General features: G+C 45.3%; 1 protein-coding gene across 1 annotated transcript in view; it reads left to right on the forward strand.

Moving 5' to 3' along the window:
- LOC128343903 (zinc finger protein 850-like) overlaps positions 1–16,614 on the forward strand; it is a 37,133-nt gene extending 20,519 nt beyond the window's left edge. The window contains exons 7-10 of the mRNA XM_053293335.1: positions 332–432; positions 10,194–12,459; positions 12,669–14,171; positions 15,273–16,614. Coding sequence (XP_053149310.1) covers positions 332–432; positions 10,194–11,902 — 1,810 coding nt within the window. The 3' untranslated portion in view covers positions 11,903–12,459; positions 12,669–14,171; positions 15,273–16,614. The remainder of the gene's footprint in view (positions 1–331; positions 433–10,193; positions 12,460–12,668; positions 14,172–15,272) is intronic.
- Positions 16,615–19,222: the final 2,608 nt, after the last annotated feature.

Consider the following 19,222-nt stretch of genomic DNA (forward strand, 5'->3'; position numbering starts at 1 on the left):
CACCTCTTTTCTACTCATCTCCCAAAATTTGCACTCTTCACTCTTTGCTCTCTGAATTGCAGCCTTTCCAGGTGGGAGGGGAAAGAGAGAGAGAAAGCTACTAAGTAAACACCGGTTACTTCCGGTTCCCATTAGACCTCCACCATTTGCGGGTAGCTGCATAATAGAGAGACAGTGGAGGAGACGCTCTGCCCTCCTGCTCTATCCGAGAGAGCAAAGGGAATAAGCCACAAAGACGTCACCGTTTCCTGTCTTGTGTGTTTTCTTGCAGAGCAGCTGGAGGAGGATCAGAGGCTCCCCCCCCCCCGCTTCCACGCGGAATTCTGTGAAGCCCCTCGGAAGAAGCCGCTGACGTTTGCACGCCTCTTTCCCCGGGGGGTGGGTGGGGTGAGATGGGTCCTTGTTCTTCCCCTTCCCCCGGGGACGGATCTGGTGAGTTGCCCATAGATCTGGGGTGTGGGGACTGTGGTGGCTATAGTGGAGGATTTGTAGGAAATGAAAGTGAGGGAGCAGGTGGAGTAGACCCAGGCAGGAAAGGGACACAGCAATGGCAGGCAGGCGGTGATAGGGGTGGGGTAGGTCAAAAGAGCTAGAAAGATCTCCCCCCCCCCTAAGGAACATAGGAAGCTGCTATATACTGAGTCAGACCATTGGTCCATCCAGCTGAGTATTGTCCACAACCCAGACTGGCAGTGGCTTCTCCAAGGTTACAGGTGGGAGGCTCTCTCAGCCCTATCTTGGAGATGCCAGGGAGGGCCCTTGGAACCTTCTGCATACAGGCAGGCAAGTGCTCTTCCCAGAGCAGCCCCATCCCCTAAGGGAGAATATCTTACAGTGCTCTTATGTGTAGTCTCCCATTCAAATGCAACCCAGGATGGACCCTGCTGAGCAAAGGGGACAATTCATGCTTGCTATCACAAGACCTGCTCTCCTCCCAGGGCCTCTCACTCCATTGGCTCTGTCTGTGCCACTTACTTACCCATACCAGATTTCTCCCCAGCAACCAGATCAGGGAGTTTCTTTCCTCCTCTCTGCTAAGCCAAGAACTCCCTTCCGATCTGTTCCATTCAAGTGAGTTTCAGTCAGTCTCCATGTGCTACGAGGAGAAAAGGGACATCTAAAGAACATTTGCGAAGCTGCCTTCAGCTGACTCAGGCCCTTGTTCCATCTAGCTTAGTATTGTCTACAACAGGGGTTCTCAACGTTGGGTCCCAAGATGTTATTGGACTTCAACTCCCATAATCCCCAACCAAAGGCTACTGGGGCTGGGGATTATGGGAGTTGAAGTCCAATAATATCTGGAGACCCAATGTTGAGAATCCCTGGTCTACAGTGCACTGACTGGCAGCAGCTATCTTGCAGCTAAAGGAAGTCTGGAGGAAGAGCAAGGTGGTCTGACTGTAGGGCTTTTGGGGACAAAACAGAGCCCCAGAATACTGAGGTCTAGCTCAGTATTGTCTGGCAGCAGTTGTCTAGTGCCTAGAGGAAGTGATGGTCTGACTGCATGGCTCACCCTAGGGTTTTTTTTGTTGCAAGTGAAATTTGACATTGGTGCCCTCCCCAGCTGAGAAGTGGAGAGGCATTAGGGGTGTAAGAGGTAAAGCCTCCGCGTTATACAAAGATCTGAAAGAACTATTTAGATTTACTTGCATAATTTTCCATTGTCGATAATTGTCTTAACTGCCTTACATCCCGCAGTTCTTCTCCCCCACCCCACTACCCCCTTCCTTCTTATTCCCCACCTTTGTTAGAAGGAGCTTTGTTATTACATTGAAAACTTTTAATAACACACTCACAAATATTTCTCCTCATTGGTGCGTTTAGGGAAGCAATTCTTCAAAGCAGGGGCGTAACTATAATCGGGCAAGGGGAGACAGTTGTCTGGGGGCCCACTGCCTTGGGGGGGCCCCCAGAGGCAAGTCACATGACAGACTCCCCCAGCTGTGCACCCGCCCGGGCTTCCTTCAGTTGTATCATCCTCCGAAACTGATGTGGGTGTTAAGACCTGGAGCTACCAGAACAGCGTGTCCTTCTCTAGTACCATTAAATGACTTGCATCGTCCACAATTTACAAAACCTTTAAAAAGAAATAGTTTAGGATTTCTTTACTTCATAAGCTGAGCTTCGGTGGGGGGGACATTTTAAAATCTTGTCTCTGGGCCCACTCCAATCTTGCTATGCCCCTGGTTCAAAGGGTTGTTACATGCTTTTGCTTTCAGGGTCTGGTGACTCTTGAGGAAGTTGCGAGGGGGAGTGGGTTCTGCTGGATCTGGACCAAAGAGCCCTGCACAGAAAAGTCATGGAGGACAATCTCCAGGATGCGGCCTCTCTGGGTAAAATTCCCTCTTGCCTTTTATTGATGAAATGCATGTAAAGGGGAAGTGTGCTGTCAAGTTGATTTCAACTCCTGGCACCCACAGAGCCCTATGGTTGTCTTTGGTAGAATACAGGAGGGGTTTACCATTGCCATCTCCCACCCAGTCTGGGATGATGCCTTTCAGCATCTTCCTATATCCATGCTGCCTGATATAGTACCAGTGGGGATTCAAACCAGCAACCTTCTGCTTGTACAAATGTTTAAAAACAACTTTTTAGCATTGTTCACACTCTTGGCATGTTTCCGCACCCTGGTCTTCCAGCTGGGCAGGATTGTGGGTTTCACTTCACAGTGAGGGGAGCCCTCAACTTGTGGTCCTTTCTCTTAGCCATGTGAGATGGAGTCAGACTTGGGGGGTGAGCGGGCCAGTTCAGCCAATACTTCTGATGTGTGATTATTTATTTATTCGATTTTTATACCGCCCTTCCAAAATGGCTCAGGGCGGTTTACAATTAAAAACAGAAACCATTAAAACCAATAACAATTAAAATAGAAATATGAGCACCAATTTAAAACATCTTTAAAAACAATTAAACTATCAGATCAATTAAAACCCTGAAAACCAGGTTAACATTAAAATTTTTTAAAACTAATTAAAAACCCTGGAAGGCCAGGCCAAACAGATGTAGTGATGTGCACGGTCCGGAAAGGCACCGAAGGGGGGGTCTCCCTTTAAGGGCAGGGGGGTAGAACTTACCCCTCCCGCCGCTCTTCCCCCTCCGGCGCTGTAGCGTAAAGTGAAGTTTTTGGGGCGGCAGCGTTCCTTTGGGGCGGCAGCGTTCCTTAGAGCCGCACGCGCATGCGTGCTGCTCTAAGGGTGCTCTTACGAAGCCTTTACTAACGACGACGGGGGCAGGGGCGGCAGCGAGGAATGCTGCCGCCCCAAAAACTTCACTTTATGCTACAGTGCTGGAGGGGGAAGAGCGGCAGGAGGGGTAAGTTCTATCCCCCCCCCGCCCTTAAAGGGAGACCCCCCCTCGGAGCCAGACTGCCGGACCGGTCCGGAGGCCTCTTACATGGCCTCCGGACCGGTTCGTGCACACCCCTAAACAGATGGGTTTGGAGGGCTCTCTTGAAGGTCAATAAGGAATTAAGATTACGAATTTCTGCTGGGAGTGCATTCTACAGCCCGGGAGCAGCTGCAGAGAAGGCCCACCTCTGAGTCGCCACCAAATGAACCGGTGGTAACTGGAGACGGATTAGATTCCTCTACATGTATACAAATGATCATCCAATTTGAAAAACATACATTCTCTACCCAGGATTTAAACACTAGATATAATGTAGGAATTAAAATGTGCGTTAGTCAATATCATGTGTGTAGTGATAGGCTGGAGGGAGGACTAGACCTCATTTAGAGTAACTGCTGAGAGGATGGGCTTTGCCAAATAAGGAAGAAAGCTTGGGAGAATCAAATCCCTGTGGCACAATTCAGAATGAGGGGCAGGGTTTATTGGATAACCGCCTATAGAGGAGCAGGGGAGGTGTGTGTTAGAGTTTGGTTCTTTCCTGGAGGCCTGGAGTGAGGTCTGATCAGCACCTACTGTAGGAAAAGGGGAGACTAACAGCCTTGGGCTGGGAATTAACTGGAAGTTCCTTACCTGGAAGTAAGTAGGAAGGATAGGGTCCCGTTTAGCTAGAGACTAAATTTATTTTATTGCCAGGGAATTTATCAGATAATTTTTCTTTAAGTGAATGGTTTCTGTAGTCCCCAGGGAAGGATTTTACTTGAATGGAAGCAGCAAAATTGATGACGCCTCTGTAGTTTTCTTTATCATCCAATTATTAATAAATCCTTTTCGTTGATATAGTGTGTCACTCCTTATTGGGTCCTGCCCTAGGCACATGCTCCTGAAGGCCTAAGACTGCTCAAGCCTTTCTTGTAGGGAGAGGTTTTCCACTTTACTCTCCTAGAATATTCCCTTGGAAGGGTGAGTCGGCTCATTAAAAAAAGTGTATGGTGGCATCCTACCTGGGACTCCTCACAGCTAGAGGAGGGGGTTTGTATTCTCCCTACCACCACCCCACACACCCTTTGATCATTACAATATGATCAGGTGATTGTTTGGATTGCTAAATGCTGTTAAGAATTAACACCAAGAATTGTGCTAAAAGCTTGTTAGGGAACAAGCTGTGAACACAACAGAGTCCAGGATAGGAGCATTCACTCCTCGGAATTTGTTTTCCAAGTGGTTATAAAAAACCACAGACCTACTAAACCCACGTTTAAAAGTGTTATCTGAACTAGTCCAGAAGCTGCCTCCTTGCTGGCTTTGGGAGGAAAGCAGATGCTCTAAGGCGGCTTATCCTTCCTGGTCGCAGCCTCCATTTTCTGTGCTGAGCCATAACCCAGCAGTACCCAGTTGATTCCTTTTCCAAGACTGCTCTTTTTTTAGTAGCCAACTAGGCAAGCAGTGGCCACATTCCAGTACCAGGCAGGTTTTTCTAGCCCAAGAGATACTCCAACATTCACCAGCTGTTTGGGGTATGTAACTGTTATTTAAATCTGTGTTGCTGTTAAGGGAGGAGCTAACAAGATACCAAGGTGTCCTTGGAACATGGTCTATCTGGGGGCTGCTTCACTTGCCTCTCCCCTCCTTCCGCTGGCCAACACTCCTGCTACCCCATCAGCTGGCTGCCCTGCAGCTGCTTGCCTACCACCCGCTGCTTGCTAGAGGAAACCAGGCTGGTTGGAAGCATAGGAACATAGGAAGCTGCCATATACCGAGACAGACCATTGGTCCATGTAGCTCAGTATTGTCTTCACAGACTGGCAGCGGCTTCTCCAAGACTGCAGGCAGGAATCTCTCTCAGCCCTATCTTGGAGATGCTAGGGAGGGAACTTGGAATCTTCTGCTCTTCCCAGAGTGGCTCCATCCCCTAAGGGGAATATCTTACAGTGCTCGCACTTCTGGTCTGCCTTTCATATGCAACCAGGACAGACCTTGCTTAGCTAAGGGGTCAAGTCATGCCTGCTGCTACAAGACCAGCTCGCCTCCACAGGAAGGCCCTGTTCCTGCTCCTGATGGGCCTGAGCCTGCCGGGAATGGAGGGTGTGCATGTGCCCTGTGTCTGCATAAAGCCATAGAGATGTGAAGGCCCGGGGGAAAACTTGAAGATTTCAGGGGGGGTGGCGGACAGTTGTTCCCCTTCCCCCCCAAGGACTTTTTGCTCCCCCAACATTGAAAAAATGGGGAGGGGATGGTTTATGAAATAATAATAATAATAATAAGAGCCCCTGGTGGCGCAGTGGTAAAACTGCCGCCCTGTAACCAGAAGGTTACAAGTTCGATCCTGACCTGGGGCTCAAGGTTGACTCAGCCTTCCATCCTTCCGAGGTCGGTAAAATGAGTACCCAGAATGTGGGGGGGCAATATGCTAAATCATTGTAAACCGCTTAGAGAGCTTCCAGCTATAGAGCGGTATATAAATGTAAGTGCTATTGCTAATAATAATAATTCGATTTCTATACCACCCTTCCAAAAATGGGTCAGGGCGGTTTACAAAGAGAAATAACAAACAAATAAGATGGCTGTTTTATTTTGTTTTATTTTGAAATGTTTTATTTTGTTTTATAATGTTTTATTTTGAAATTACGAATAACGTATTTAAGAAAAGATGTTCCAATATATTCATATACGGAGAGGTGTTCTGCCTTTACACTACCAAGCTTATTGCTTGCTTCAGATTCCTCCATCTTCTACAGCATGTGAAAGGAACTGGTCTATGTTTCGAAAGATACCAAATCAAGAAATAAAGGAACATGTGAAAAGATAGAGAGCCTTGTCTCAATACAGGCCATTCAGTTTTCAAAAGTCATTAAGATGATAAAAATCAGAGGAAGCAGTATAGAAAGATGTTAAAATAGATAGATAAAATTGCTGATACAGTACTTCCAAGTGAAATATACTAAACATGATCAATATTATGAGCAAAGCAGGTTATACATTAAATGCTCCTAAAGAAACAATATGACTTCAGACCCATAAAGGACACTAGGGGGAAAGTATTGATTTGATTGATTGATTGATTGATTGATTGTTAAATTTATATACCGCCTTTCATTAAAACAATCGCAAGGCGGTTTACAGCAAAATTTATTTCAACCTTCCCCAAAATGTCCACACACCTGCAAAAAAAAAAACCAACCCATGATTTTTTCCCATGACTTCAAAATTTCCATAAAGTTTACATCTCTATCAGGGCGCATGGATGTCCTCCATTTCCAGCTGATTCCTGGGCCTCTCAGAAGAGCTTGCTGGAAGCCCTGGCAAGTGGCAGTGGCAAGCAAGTGGCAGGAGCAATAAGGCGGGTGAATGGGGGGCGGCAGGCAAGTATGAGTTGTCCCCTTTGCTAAGCAGGGTCTGCCCTGGTTTGCATTTGAATGGGAGACTCCATGTGTGAGCACTGAAAGGTATTCCCCTTAAGGGATGGGGCCAATCTGGGAAGAGCATCTGCGTGCTTGCAGGCAGTGCTCATCCCTACCAGAAATCATGTGGTTGGTAAGGCAGTTACAAAAGGAAACCAGAACTGAAATAAATCTCACCTGAAGAAAATGGGAGATAAGAGAGGGACACAGTCTGTGTAGCAGCAAAATGAAAAATGTGGCTATCTCTCTGGAAGTTATCGCCACAGGTTGTAAAATTGTGCCACATACTCCGGCTGAAGAACAGAAGCAGTGCTGCCAAAGATTGAAAGAGGGGAAAAAAACCCTGTCATAAAGAGCTTTTTAAAAAGGGTCACTTATTGCAAGGCAACTTGTGTAGAAATGATGGTGACCTTCTAGACTAAGGCAGTGATGATGCTGTAATGCTGCATGCACTTTACATGAGACCAGCAATTTTCATCACTCCTTCCCTCTGAAGGAATACAAATGATGGATATTTATTTTTCATATTTTTATACCACCTGATATGTACATCTCTAGGCGCTGTACAAAATTTAAAATATTGAAAAGTCACAGGTTAAGATACATGACACAATAAAAACAATAGAATAAACTAGTTATTAAAACACATTTTTAAAATTATTAAAATTAATTCTAATTAAAAGCCTGCGAAAACAGGAGAGTCTTGAGGTTCTTCCTGAAAACAGACAGAGAAGGAGATGCTCTTATTTCAGCAGGGAGCATATTCCAAAGCCCTGGGGCAGCCACAGAGAAAGCCCGGTCCTGAGTTGCCACTAGATGAGCTGGTGGCAACCATAACTGGACCTCTCTAGACGATCATAACAGGCAGCAGGGTTTATGACAAAGGAGGCACTGTCTTAAATACCCTGGACCCAAGCCTTTAAGGGCTTTATAGGTAATAACCAGCACTTTGTATTTCACCCGGAAACATATTGGCAGCCAGTACAGTTCTTTTAAAACTGGAGTTATGTGGTCCCTTCATGCTATCCCAGAGAACAATCTGGCTGCCGCATTCTGTGCCAAGGCATTGGAGGTGTCTTGCGATCCCACGGGGTTTTGTGGAGATCTCGTAGGAGTTTGGTTCAAGATCTCGCAAGACTTGCATCGAGTGTCAGGGGCTATTTAGAGGCCAGCTTGCTGATGATGAGGGGCCAGTTGCTGAGGAGAGCTCACCCTGGGAAGAGCTCTGTGTGATGGGCTGAGGTCCAGGGCAGCACCCATCTCCAGAGGGTTGTGAGCAGGACAAACCCCCACAGGGGATAGGAGCAAACCTTTCTTGGATACTCGGAGGCTGAGCTGTGCCATTCCAGACCTGGCCAACCCCCACAACCAGGCAACCCCAGGAGGAGCATAACAGACTCCTATCATCAAAGTTGTACCTTAAATAAAGTTATATATATATATAATCAAAGCTGTGTGAACTACTGCAGCTCACCGATTTTCCTTGAGCAATATCTCAAAGTCCAGCGTGGTGTAGTGGTTAGAGTGCTGGACTAGGACCAGGGGGACCCGTGTTGACCCGGGTTCAAATCCCCATTCAGCCATGATACTAGCTGGTTGACTCTGGGCCAGTCACTTCTCTCAGCCTAACCTACTTCACAGGGTTGTTGTGAGGAGAAACCTAAGTATGTAGTACACCGCTCTGGGCTCCTTGGAGGAAGAGCAGGATATAAATGTAATAAAAATAATAATAATATACATTTTTAAAGTTATTAAATATCAAATTAATGTTAATAGATATATATGCTTCAGGGCTTATGTGCTCTCTTTTCTATTAATGATTTACCTTGGCGACAGCTAGCAGGCAACTCTGCAACCTGATTCTGTTACTGGGTTTTCTTTTCTTCTGATAAAATTAAAACAAAACTTTGAACACTGAGTGTCATTTATGGTGGGGCTCATCTGTTCAAGACTGGGCGTTGGGCTGAATTTGCATATAATTGCGCCAAGTGCAGAAAAAAAATGCCCAAATATTCTGATTCTTCTACTAATGTATTTTGCACATTTCAGACACTATCTACAATATTTGAGTTCTATAAAAATATGGCCTTGTAATAGATGTTTTCCTGCCTGTGGGTATAGCCTGATTCTGTTACTCTTGGAATCACCCCACTCCTCTGTAACAATATCAAGGAAGCACCACTAGCATATCCTACATTAATTCAAAAGTGCATTTTATTCCGTTCCCTAAAATAAAGTAACTTTGTTTTGGTTCTTAGCCAACCTCCAGAAACAGGGAGGGAGTCAGCTGACCGTGTCTCACAGGGCAGGGAGTTCCAGAGGACAGGAGCTGCCACACATGCCTCCTGACCAGTTCATGGCATAGGCCACCCCCACCCCGCTGAGCTACCAATGCCGTTTCAGTCTCAGAAGCAGAGCAGAAGCAGTCCCCAAAGCTAGAGCTAATAAATCAGTTTCAGCCAGTAATCATGAGAGTTGAATTGCCATTACATGCTGGAATATGCAAGGTAGGTGCTCTTACACTGAACTATGGCCCCTCTCCAGCTACTGACTGACTGGCCCAAGGCTGCCCAATAACAATAAAAATAATTAATAATAAACTTTATTTGTAAGCTGCGCCATAACAAATTGTTCTCTGGTGGCTTACAACACATAAAAACACACCACACAACACATTAAATAGGGGAGGAGAGCTGGTCTTGTGGTAGCAAGCATGACATGTCCCCTTAGCTAAGCAGGGTCTGCCCTGGTTGCATATGAATCGGAGACCACATGTGAGCACTGTAAGATATTCCCCTCAGGAGATGGAGCCGCTTCAGGAAGAGCATCTAGGTTCCAAATTCCCTCCCTGGCTTCTCCAAGATAGGGCTGAGAGAGATTCCAGACTGCAACCTTGGAGATGCCGCTGCCAGTCTGTGAAGACAATACTGAGCTAGATGTACCAGTGGTCTGACTCAGTATATGGCAGCTTCCTATGTTCTGGTGGGCTACTGTGTGCTACTGTGTGAAACAAGATGCTGGACTAGATGGGCCTTGGGCCTGATCCAGCAGGGCTGTTCCTATGTTCCTATATCGTAACAGACCAAAGAAAGAGGAGGGGGGCTACAAAATACAATTCAAAACATTTTAAAAGACAATTTTTAAAACCAGTTAAAATCAGAATAAAATTTAAAAGGCCTGAGTGAACAAAAATGTCTTCACCTGGCACCTAAAAGAACAAAGTGATGAAGCCAGGCAAACCGCACTGGGGAGGCAAGGCATTTCATGGCAGAATTGGGAGCTTAACTCAGGCCATCTAATGCCAATCAGAGTCTGCTTCATATGTGGGAGGATTTGCCCCTGTTATTAAGCTTTTTTGGTCACACACAACTGTTAACTAGATTTCTTCCTGGATTTTGACCCCCTTTTTCTCTCCTGGACTCTGACCAGTTCTTTTCTTCTTTCCAGGAGATGGCAGACAGGAGAGTGAGGGAGAAGCATTTCAGATGTTGTTCAAGAAAGCCAGAGACAAAGAGGCAAGAGAGCCTGGAATGAACATGAAAGCAAAACAGGAGCAGGGAATTGAATGCTTTGCTTCATATGATGGAGTCCTCCATGAAATCCCAATTGAAGAAAAAACTGAAAAATCAGAGCAAAGTATTAATTGTACCCTCTGTGGGACATTTTTCACTTGCAAGTCAAGCTTTAAAATTCATTGTAAAATCCATGGAGGAGGGAAACGGTATGAATGTCAGAAATGTGGAAAGAGCTTCCGTCAATCTGCAGGCCTGACTGCCCATAAAAGAATCCACACTGGGGAGAGACCATACAAATGCCTCGAGTGTGGAAAGAGCTTCAGTCAATGCATAGGCCTGACTGCCCATAAAAGAATCCACACTGGGGAGAGACCATACAAATGCCTGGAGTGTGGAAAGAACTTCACTCAAAGCTCAGGCCTCGCTTCACATCAAAGAATCCACACAGGGGAGAAACCATATAAATGCTTGGAGTGTGGAAAGAGTTTCACTGTGAGTACACACCTCACTTCACATCAAAGTATTCACACAGGGGAGAAACCATATAAATGCTTGGAATGTGGGAAGAGTTTCAGGCGAGCTGACATGCTTACGTCGCATCAAAGAACTCACACAGGGGAGAAGCCCTATCAATGCTTGGAGTGTGGAAAGAGCTTCAGTAGCAGAACAGAAGTCAATAAACATCAAAGAACCCACAGTGGGGAGAAACGTTATCCATGTTTGGAGTGTGGAAAAAGGTTTAGTCGGAGCACAAGCCTAAGATCACATCAAAGAATCCACACAGGAGAGAAACCATATCAATGCTTGGAGTGTGGAAAAAGCTTTAGTCAGAACTCATACCTAACATCACATCGAAGAACCCACACTGGGGAGAAACCGTATCAATGCTTGGAATGCAGAATGAGCTTCAGTCAACCCTCAGGTCTTGCTTCACATCGACAAATCCACACAGGACAGAAACCATATAAATGCTTTGAATGTGGAAAGAGTTTCAGTCGATCTGGGTATCTCACTTCACATCAAAGGCTCCACAGAGGGGAGAAACCATATAAATGCTTGGAATGTGGAAAGAGTTTTCATACAAGTACAGCCCTCATATTGCATCAAAGAACTCATACAGGGGAGAAGCCATATCAATGCTCCGAGTGTGGAATGAGCTTCAGTCAGTCCTCAGGCCTCACTTCACATCAAAGAATCCACATAGGGGTGAAACCATATAAGTGTTTGGACTGTGGAAAGAGCTTCAGTCGAGCTGACTGTCTCACTTCGCACCAAAGAATCCACACAGGGGAGAAGCCATATAAGTGCTTGGAATGTGGAAAGAGCTTCAGTCGAGCTGACTGTCTCACTTCGCATCAAAGAATCCACACTGGGGAGAAACCATATGCATGCTTGGAGTGTGGAAAGAGCTTCGGTCGAGCTGACTGTCTCGCTTCACATCAAAGAATCCACACAGGGGAGAAACCATATACATGCTTGGAGTGTGGAAAGAGTTTCTGTACAAGTGAAACTCTCACTTCACATAGAAGTATCCACAGTGGGGAAAAACCATGTAAATGTTTGGAGTGTGGAAAGAGCTACAGGTGGCGTTCACAACTCACATCACATCAAAGAACCCACACAGGTGAGAAACTGTATTAGTAATCGCAGTCTGAAAAGAGCATGTATAAGGGTGCAGCTCTCACTTCATATCAAAGAATCCAGGGGAGAAGCCATGTCATTACTTCACTCAATAAGCTTCAGTCAGAACTCAAGTCTTTCATCACACTGAAGATTCAGTAGCTTCGAAAATAATATGATTTTGAAGAGAAAGCATATAAATACTTGGAGTGTGGAAAGAATGTATGTAAGAGTACAAGTCTCCTTCACCTTGAAGAATTTGTAAGGGTTAAAAGCTCTATCAGTTCTCAGACTGCATCAATAGCTTTTGTTATCTTTCAACCCTTAACAAAAGCCATAGAAATGACACAGGAGTAAAACCATACACATCCTTTGAATGCGGAAGGAGCTTCAATGTGAGTGCAAAACTCATTCCACACCAAAGGATGGGTGGAAACCTGGTCCATGCTCAGAATGTGGACATTGCTTCAATCAGAGTGCATGTCTTGTATCCAAAACCATAGGGAGGAGAAGGCACTGAAGTTGGAATGTTCTTCAGTCACAAAAGACCTCTGGATTTATTTTTGGAGTGAATGAAGGTGAGTACACTGGGGCTTAGTGCAGTTGAGATGGAGGTGTTGAAGGCTGGGGTTTCTGGTGATCTAGGAGTGGGAGGGTGGGAATGCCCTCCCTGGGTAGAAATGCCTGCCCTGCTTAAGGAAGGCATCTGTTTTGGATGGGGCTGACTTCCCCCACCTAAGAAATGCTCACTGGGGCTGGAGCTATCTTGCCTCTTACCCTCTTCCAGGATGGTCAGGTAGAAATGGAGACTAGAAATGGCTTTCATCGGCTTCAGCTGGTGCACCAGCCGCACCTCACCTTGAAGGGACCAGACTCCACACGTGTCATTCACACCCTGATAGTCTCCATGGTTGGCCAATGTCAAGTACTCTACTTGGGGCTGAAGTCTGTTCAGAAACTGCAGGTAATCCAAAATGCGGCTGCTGATAGGAGTATCGCTCTCCAAAGTTGTACCACCTGCACCAGCTACCAGTTTCTTCCAGGCTCAGTTTGAAAGTGCTGGTTTGACTTTTACAGCCTTAAGTGGCCTGAGACCTGCGAAGAGGCCTCAGAATTGCTTCGACCCATCTCAGTCTTTCCATCCATGGAGATCACCTATCAGGGCCCTGCTCTGTGTTTTTCTGGGTGGGCATGAGGGACGGGGCCTTTCTTGTGGTGGCACCAAGAGAGCAACATGCTGAACAGAAGGAAGTTTGCCTGGCCTTGGTCCTGCTTGCCTTTTGGCTGGCAGCAAAGACATATTTTTGTCCAGAGGCTTTTTCTGAGGTTCTTTTTTAGATCATTTCTCCATTTGCTGCTGCTCTTAATCCAATCTAGATTTTATTTCTGTTTTAGTGTAACTGTTATAGTATTTTAAAAATAATGTTGTTGTATAATTTTAATTCTTTATCATGTTGTTAGCTATCTTGGATGCCAGTATAGGAAAGTGGGATCAAAATCTTGGCAAATAAATAATACATAAACCATCTTTCACATGAAAGGGCCCAATAAGGAGAGCCACTATATAAATGAATTTCAGAAAGGGGTATGGTGCATTTGTGGATATCAAGGATCACAAAGAAATTCATGGCAGCTTTTGAAAATTGTATGTTTGTTTTTAGCACGACCTAACAAATTGAGCTTTTCTGTTAGTTAGAACAGGCTTTTTTAACATGGTGACTCTTACCTAGGTTCTCTTCCCCCTTGGTGTGTTTCTGACTATCAACACAAAGAATTACAAAGTGATGTTCGCTATATTTTGAGTGGCCGCTATCTTGAAACAAGATGATGGATCAGAAGAATAATACTCTCGTTGTGGAGACCTAGACCCCATTCTGATGTTCTATGAATTCACTTCATATCTGATTGTAAATGCAGGACTTGTTAGAGATCACACACATGGACACAGTGATCTTGTAAGATCTTGTAAGCCTTCTCTTCAAAATGTAGGCTTGAAATGACTACTTTGAGTAATTTTCCTCATGTCAGCCAGTGTGTGCAGTCTGAAGATTAGTTCACTGGTTTATTTTTAAATTTTGCACATGCTCTAATGTACTCTCTTCTCCTAATAGTTCCCTTAATTGTGCATTTATGTTAATTGTGCATTTGTTCCTGGTGTTTTCCTTTAAGGCAGGGAGAGTTGTTCCAGTCCTCAAAGCAGCATGGGCCGATCACCTTTCCAAATGGGGCCGTGCGTTTGGGAGACCGTGCCCCCATGTCTGACGTCAGATGCGGGGGCGTGGCTAGCCAGGTGCGTCTGATGTCAGAGGCGGGGGGCGGAGCCAGGAGGCCACGGCAGCGGCAGCACACAGGCCGCTGCCAGACTGGCTCCACTCCTGGCTCTGCTCCTGCTGCCGCTTGCATGGAAGTCTTTCCGTAGCAATAGATCTGCGGCGGGCCAGCGGGGGCTTGGGGGACGGGCAGGTAGGACCTGCCCGTCTCCTCTTAAGAGAACCCCATGCTATGCGCCGAAATGTTTCGGCGCCTTTCCAGAGAGGCGCCGGAACGCATTGGGCTCATCACTAGTCAAGATAACTCTGTGATTTCAGTGGTGCTTCTCATGAGTAACTTTGTCTGAGTGCTACCCCATAATAACCAATAGCAATTTTGAAAAGCAACATTATAAGAATACAACATAACATGAGAGCCAGTGTGGTGTAGTGGTTAGAGTGCTGGACTAGGACTGGGGAGACCCGAGTTCAAATCCCCATTCAGCCATGAGACTTGCTGGGTGACTCTGGGCCAGTCACTTCTCTCTCAGCCTAAACTACTTCACAGGGTTGTTGTGAAAGAGAAACCCAAGTATATAGTACACCGCTCTGGGCTCCTTGGAGGAAGAGTGGGATATAAAATGTAAAATAATAATAATAATTTGTCCTTTTAGTTTCAATGATAGTCCTGGATAGGGCCAGTTACTTTCCCCCTGCTAAATAAAGAGAATCTCCACGTTAAAAAGGTGCTTCTTTGCCCAGTTAGCATGGCATAATAAAGCATTTATTTTCCTTTTTGCCTGACAATAGGCACAGTTCATCCTTAAACCCACCTCTCCTACCTTTCCAAGTTTCAAAATCAACTCATTGAGCTGTTTTCTCATTATAAGCCATGGCACCTAGCTGCCACCACCCCAATTTCTAAGTATAATTCAATTATAATGCAATTGTCTTACTCTCAACATAGTTTTCTGATATACAATAAATAACATATTTGATCATTGATCTTCTGTGCAGCCCTTTTAACTATCCAAGATGAATTAGGCTTCTGCAAGTTGTTCTTAGTACTTTTATTTTATTTAATGTTGTATATTAGCTTGATACAACACACACACCCTTTTCTTTTTCTTTTTCAAATACAGAGCATGAATTCCAGAAAGGCCATTCTCTTTGAATTACAGGGAGACAAGATCTTACTCCAGTGGTCCTTGGGAAAGTGGTTCTTGCTGGATCCTGTGAAGTGGAGGTTCTTTAATCCCCCTTTCTGAAATGAAGTTGTTATCACACTTGTTCAGACATGGGTCAGCTGCTTTTAGCTTGCTTAGGAAAGTTAGCTCTGGAAACCAAATCTGCAGATCACAGTTGTTGTGCAAGCCAAGCCTCTTGCATCTCAAAAATGGCTGTGCTGATGCTAGGAAATACTGTAAGGCCCGAACCAGCGTGACTTTGATGTGCTCTTTGTATTGCTCAAGTTATGTTTGTATGGTTTAAATGTTTGCTTCCAAGGAGTTTTGCAGTGCAAAAAGCGTGATGGAACTAGTCAAGGTTGTTGTGAACTTCAAAGTACCTTGTTTATTACAATTAATTGCTCAAGATTTGGCAAAAGAGGTGCAATGAACTGTAATGAGAAACGTGTGTGTGCGTGTGTAAGAGTGGGTGAAGACATGGTTGGTTAGTTAAAAGTGCAAACAGGCTGAAGATTACTGGGTGAAAAGGAGGCTGTAACAGGATTCCCAGCTGCAGTTGACTACAATTCCCTGAATCCTCAGCCAAAGGCCATTGCAGCTGGGCATTCTGGGAGCTGTAGTCAACAACATCTGGAAATTCCTTTTGCAGGGAACACTGGCAGGGACTAGAGAGATGTGTGCAGAGTGGGATGTGACAGCGGGATCATCTCCAACAACAGATTAATGATCACCTGAGCATGTTTAGGACAAGTTGACCTGGACCAGTAGCCAAAGGTTGGACTCTGAGGGAATTCCCAAGAGGGGCTTTCCACTGATGTGTCAGGAGTTGAGCCAAAACAGCCAGGAAGACTGCCCTGCCAGAGCGTCTTATTGCTATAAACCAGGGCTGCTCAACTTTGGCCTTCAGCTGGTTGTTGTTTTTTACTACAACTCCCATAACCCCCAGCCACTATCCAGGTATTATGGGAGCTGTAGGCCAACATCTGCAGGAGGGCCTAAGCTGAGCAGCCCTGACTTAAGCTAACAAAGCTGGACACCTTTTTAGCCAGGTAGATCAGTCTGCCCCTGGAGTGGACGAGACTTGTGTTTAAGACCTGTCAGTGTGTTTTCCGTGTGGACTATTGTCTTTGTGACTGCAACTGTTGTGTTTGCCAGCACAATCACTATTTGCTATTACTATCAGTGTTAGATATATCTTTTTTATTGCCACTGCCTGGATATTACTGTTTTCATTTAACTCTAGCATTATTTTATTACCCTTGTTTAATAAAAGTTACATAAAAATGTTTTAACCTAATTCTGGTTTCCAGAGTCCATCTCTCCCTTGCCCTTTTGTCATAAGATCCTAAGCAAAACCAGAGGCATTTCCTCTGGGCATGACAGAGTTGCTCACTGCTAAAAGAGTTGCTCACTGAGCAAAAAGGCACCTTTTCAAAGTGATGATTATCTTTATTGAGCAGCGGGAGAGCAACTGGTTCTATGCACAGAAACCCTCCAGTGGCTGTTGCTGGTGTCTATCTTATGTTTCTTTTTTGGATTGTGAGCCCTTTGGGGACAGGGGACCATCTTTATTTATATCTAAGTAAATCGCTTTGGGGACTTTTGTTGAAAAGTGGTATATTCATCATACACACAAGCACTGGAATACCCCAAAGAAGCAACAGACTCGGAGGCAAGGCTTTTGAAACACAGAAATTTTTTAATTGAAAAATAGAAGCACAACACAAACATGTGTTTGGCAACCTTTCCAGCTGCACAAGTAGGGATAAGATAACGAAGGAGTGGGGAGCAAGAGATTGGAGGTCTTAATATTTTTTTATTTACTACATGTTTATACCGCCTTTCTGCCTTGACAAAGGCACCCAAAGTGGTTTACAATATTAAAAGAAGCAAATAACAGATTAATAAAATGCTGTCTCAGGCTGTTGGTCTTTTCAGGAGCTGAGGACAAGAGCTCCTTGGCCTGGGCGCCTCCTTTCATTTTAATAGCCTGACAGCTGGCAACAGAATGTGGACAAGCAGGCTGAGGGATGGGGAAAGAGAGAGAAAAGGCTGAAATGGACAGAAAGCTCAATTACCTGTCCTTAATTTGCTGAAAAATCTCACATGCAACACCAAGGGGTCCAGTGTTCCCTCTAACTTCCCAGATGTTGCTGACTACAACTCCCAGAATCCCCAAGCAAAAGCCATTGCAGCTGGGGATTTGGGGAGCTGTAGTCAACAACATCTGGGAATTCTTGTTAGAGGTTTTGCCAGAGGAGGAAAAGGAGAGGCAGCTGGATGCTGATGCATCCAGAAAGTATGTATACACACACACACACACACACCTGAGCTAGGGGAGCACCAGGTTTCCCTACCAGGCGAGCACAGAACAACCCCCAGATAAAGACTCTGAGGCTGAGTTGTCTTTGGTAGAATATAGGAAGGGTTTACCATTGTCTCCTCCTGCGCAATATGAGATTATGCCTTTCAGCATCTTCCTATACCACTGCTGCCTGATATAGTACCAACGGGGATTCAAACCGGCAACCATCTGCTTGTTAGTCAAGCATTTCCCCACTGCACCAGATAAGGACCAGTGGGTACTTTCAGGCACAAAGCACTGAATGTTGCAGACAGGAGGAATCCCCTTCTTTTGGCAATGAAAGGGAAACTGCAGTCTCCCAAGAGAAGGACATGAAAAGGATGGTTCTCCTCCATATTTATTTATTGTTCAATTTTTATACTGCCTTTTATATTGCATCTCAGTGCGGTTTTACAGAAGTTAATACAATATACATATATGGAGAGCAAAAAGCAGAACAATTTTTTTTCATTCTGTTCTCACCTCCATTTCCTTTCCTTTTTCACCTCCCTTGTATCAATAACTAGATTGTATCCAATCATGGCAGAGACCCACCCTCTAAGTCTTTGTACTTATTATGGTAGATGGTACCACTATAATAATGGTATTCCCTGTTTCCTCAACTCCCCCAGCCCTATGGAGGGTAGATAAGGAGTTCCCAGAGGAGCATGTAGGAACATCATGTAATGGAGACATAAGCAACACCCAGCTGGATCAGACCAAAGGTCCATCAGGGCCAGTATCCTGTTCCCCTCAGATGCCCTTGGGAAGCCCACAACCAATTGATATTCAGAGGTATACTGCCTCCTAATGTGGAAGTTCTGTTTAACAATCATTACTAATTGCCACTGATAAGTCGCTCTAATGAGAACAAAAGAGCTTCCTCTCCTCTTTGTGATACCTTAATATGGATCAAGGTATTATACTGCTTTTGGATATTTTTCTCCTCCAGTGTTCTCTCAGATATCGTTTAAAGGCATCCAAGCCGATAGCTACCACCACATCTTGTAGCAGTGAATTTCGATAAATTAAATATATGCACGTGTTGCGTGAAAAAGATTTTTCTTGTTGTTAACCTGTCCTGAGTGCACTGAGGCCCGAGTTCGAGTCTCTAGCCACTTTCTCCACACCAGACGTCATTTTATAAACCAACAGATCAGCAAGCCTGCAAACCCACCACAGGAGCCCGGAGAGAGGTTTGCAGCAAGATCCGACCATGGAGGGACATTCAGGCTTCACTTTGCAGCTGGATTGAAGGAGAAGCTCCGAGATGGTAGTAGCAAAAGGGTTGGGCGCGGGGGGGCGTCTTTTCCCCACCCACCTCCCAAATCTGACCCGCAACTTAAGAGTCTCTCCCTGCCTTTCTCCCTTTCCAAGTGGGAGGAAGCGGAAGAAGAAAGAGCAGAGAGAGCGAGAGAGAAAAGGGCGACACGAGACGCAGAGAAGTCGCTTCCGGTTCCCATTAGACCGACGCCCTTTGCGGGGAGCCGCAAATGTCAACACTGGTAAGGAGACGTTCTGTCTTCCTACTCTATCGTGTTCTGTCCTAGAGAGGAAGGAT

This window comes from Hemicordylus capensis, chromosome 2 (assembly GCF_027244095.1).
Source record: "Hemicordylus capensis ecotype Gifberg chromosome 2, rHemCap1.1.pri, whole genome shotgun sequence".
Classification (NCBI taxonomy): domain Eukaryota; kingdom Metazoa; phylum Chordata; class Lepidosauria; order Squamata; family Cordylidae; genus Hemicordylus; species Hemicordylus capensis.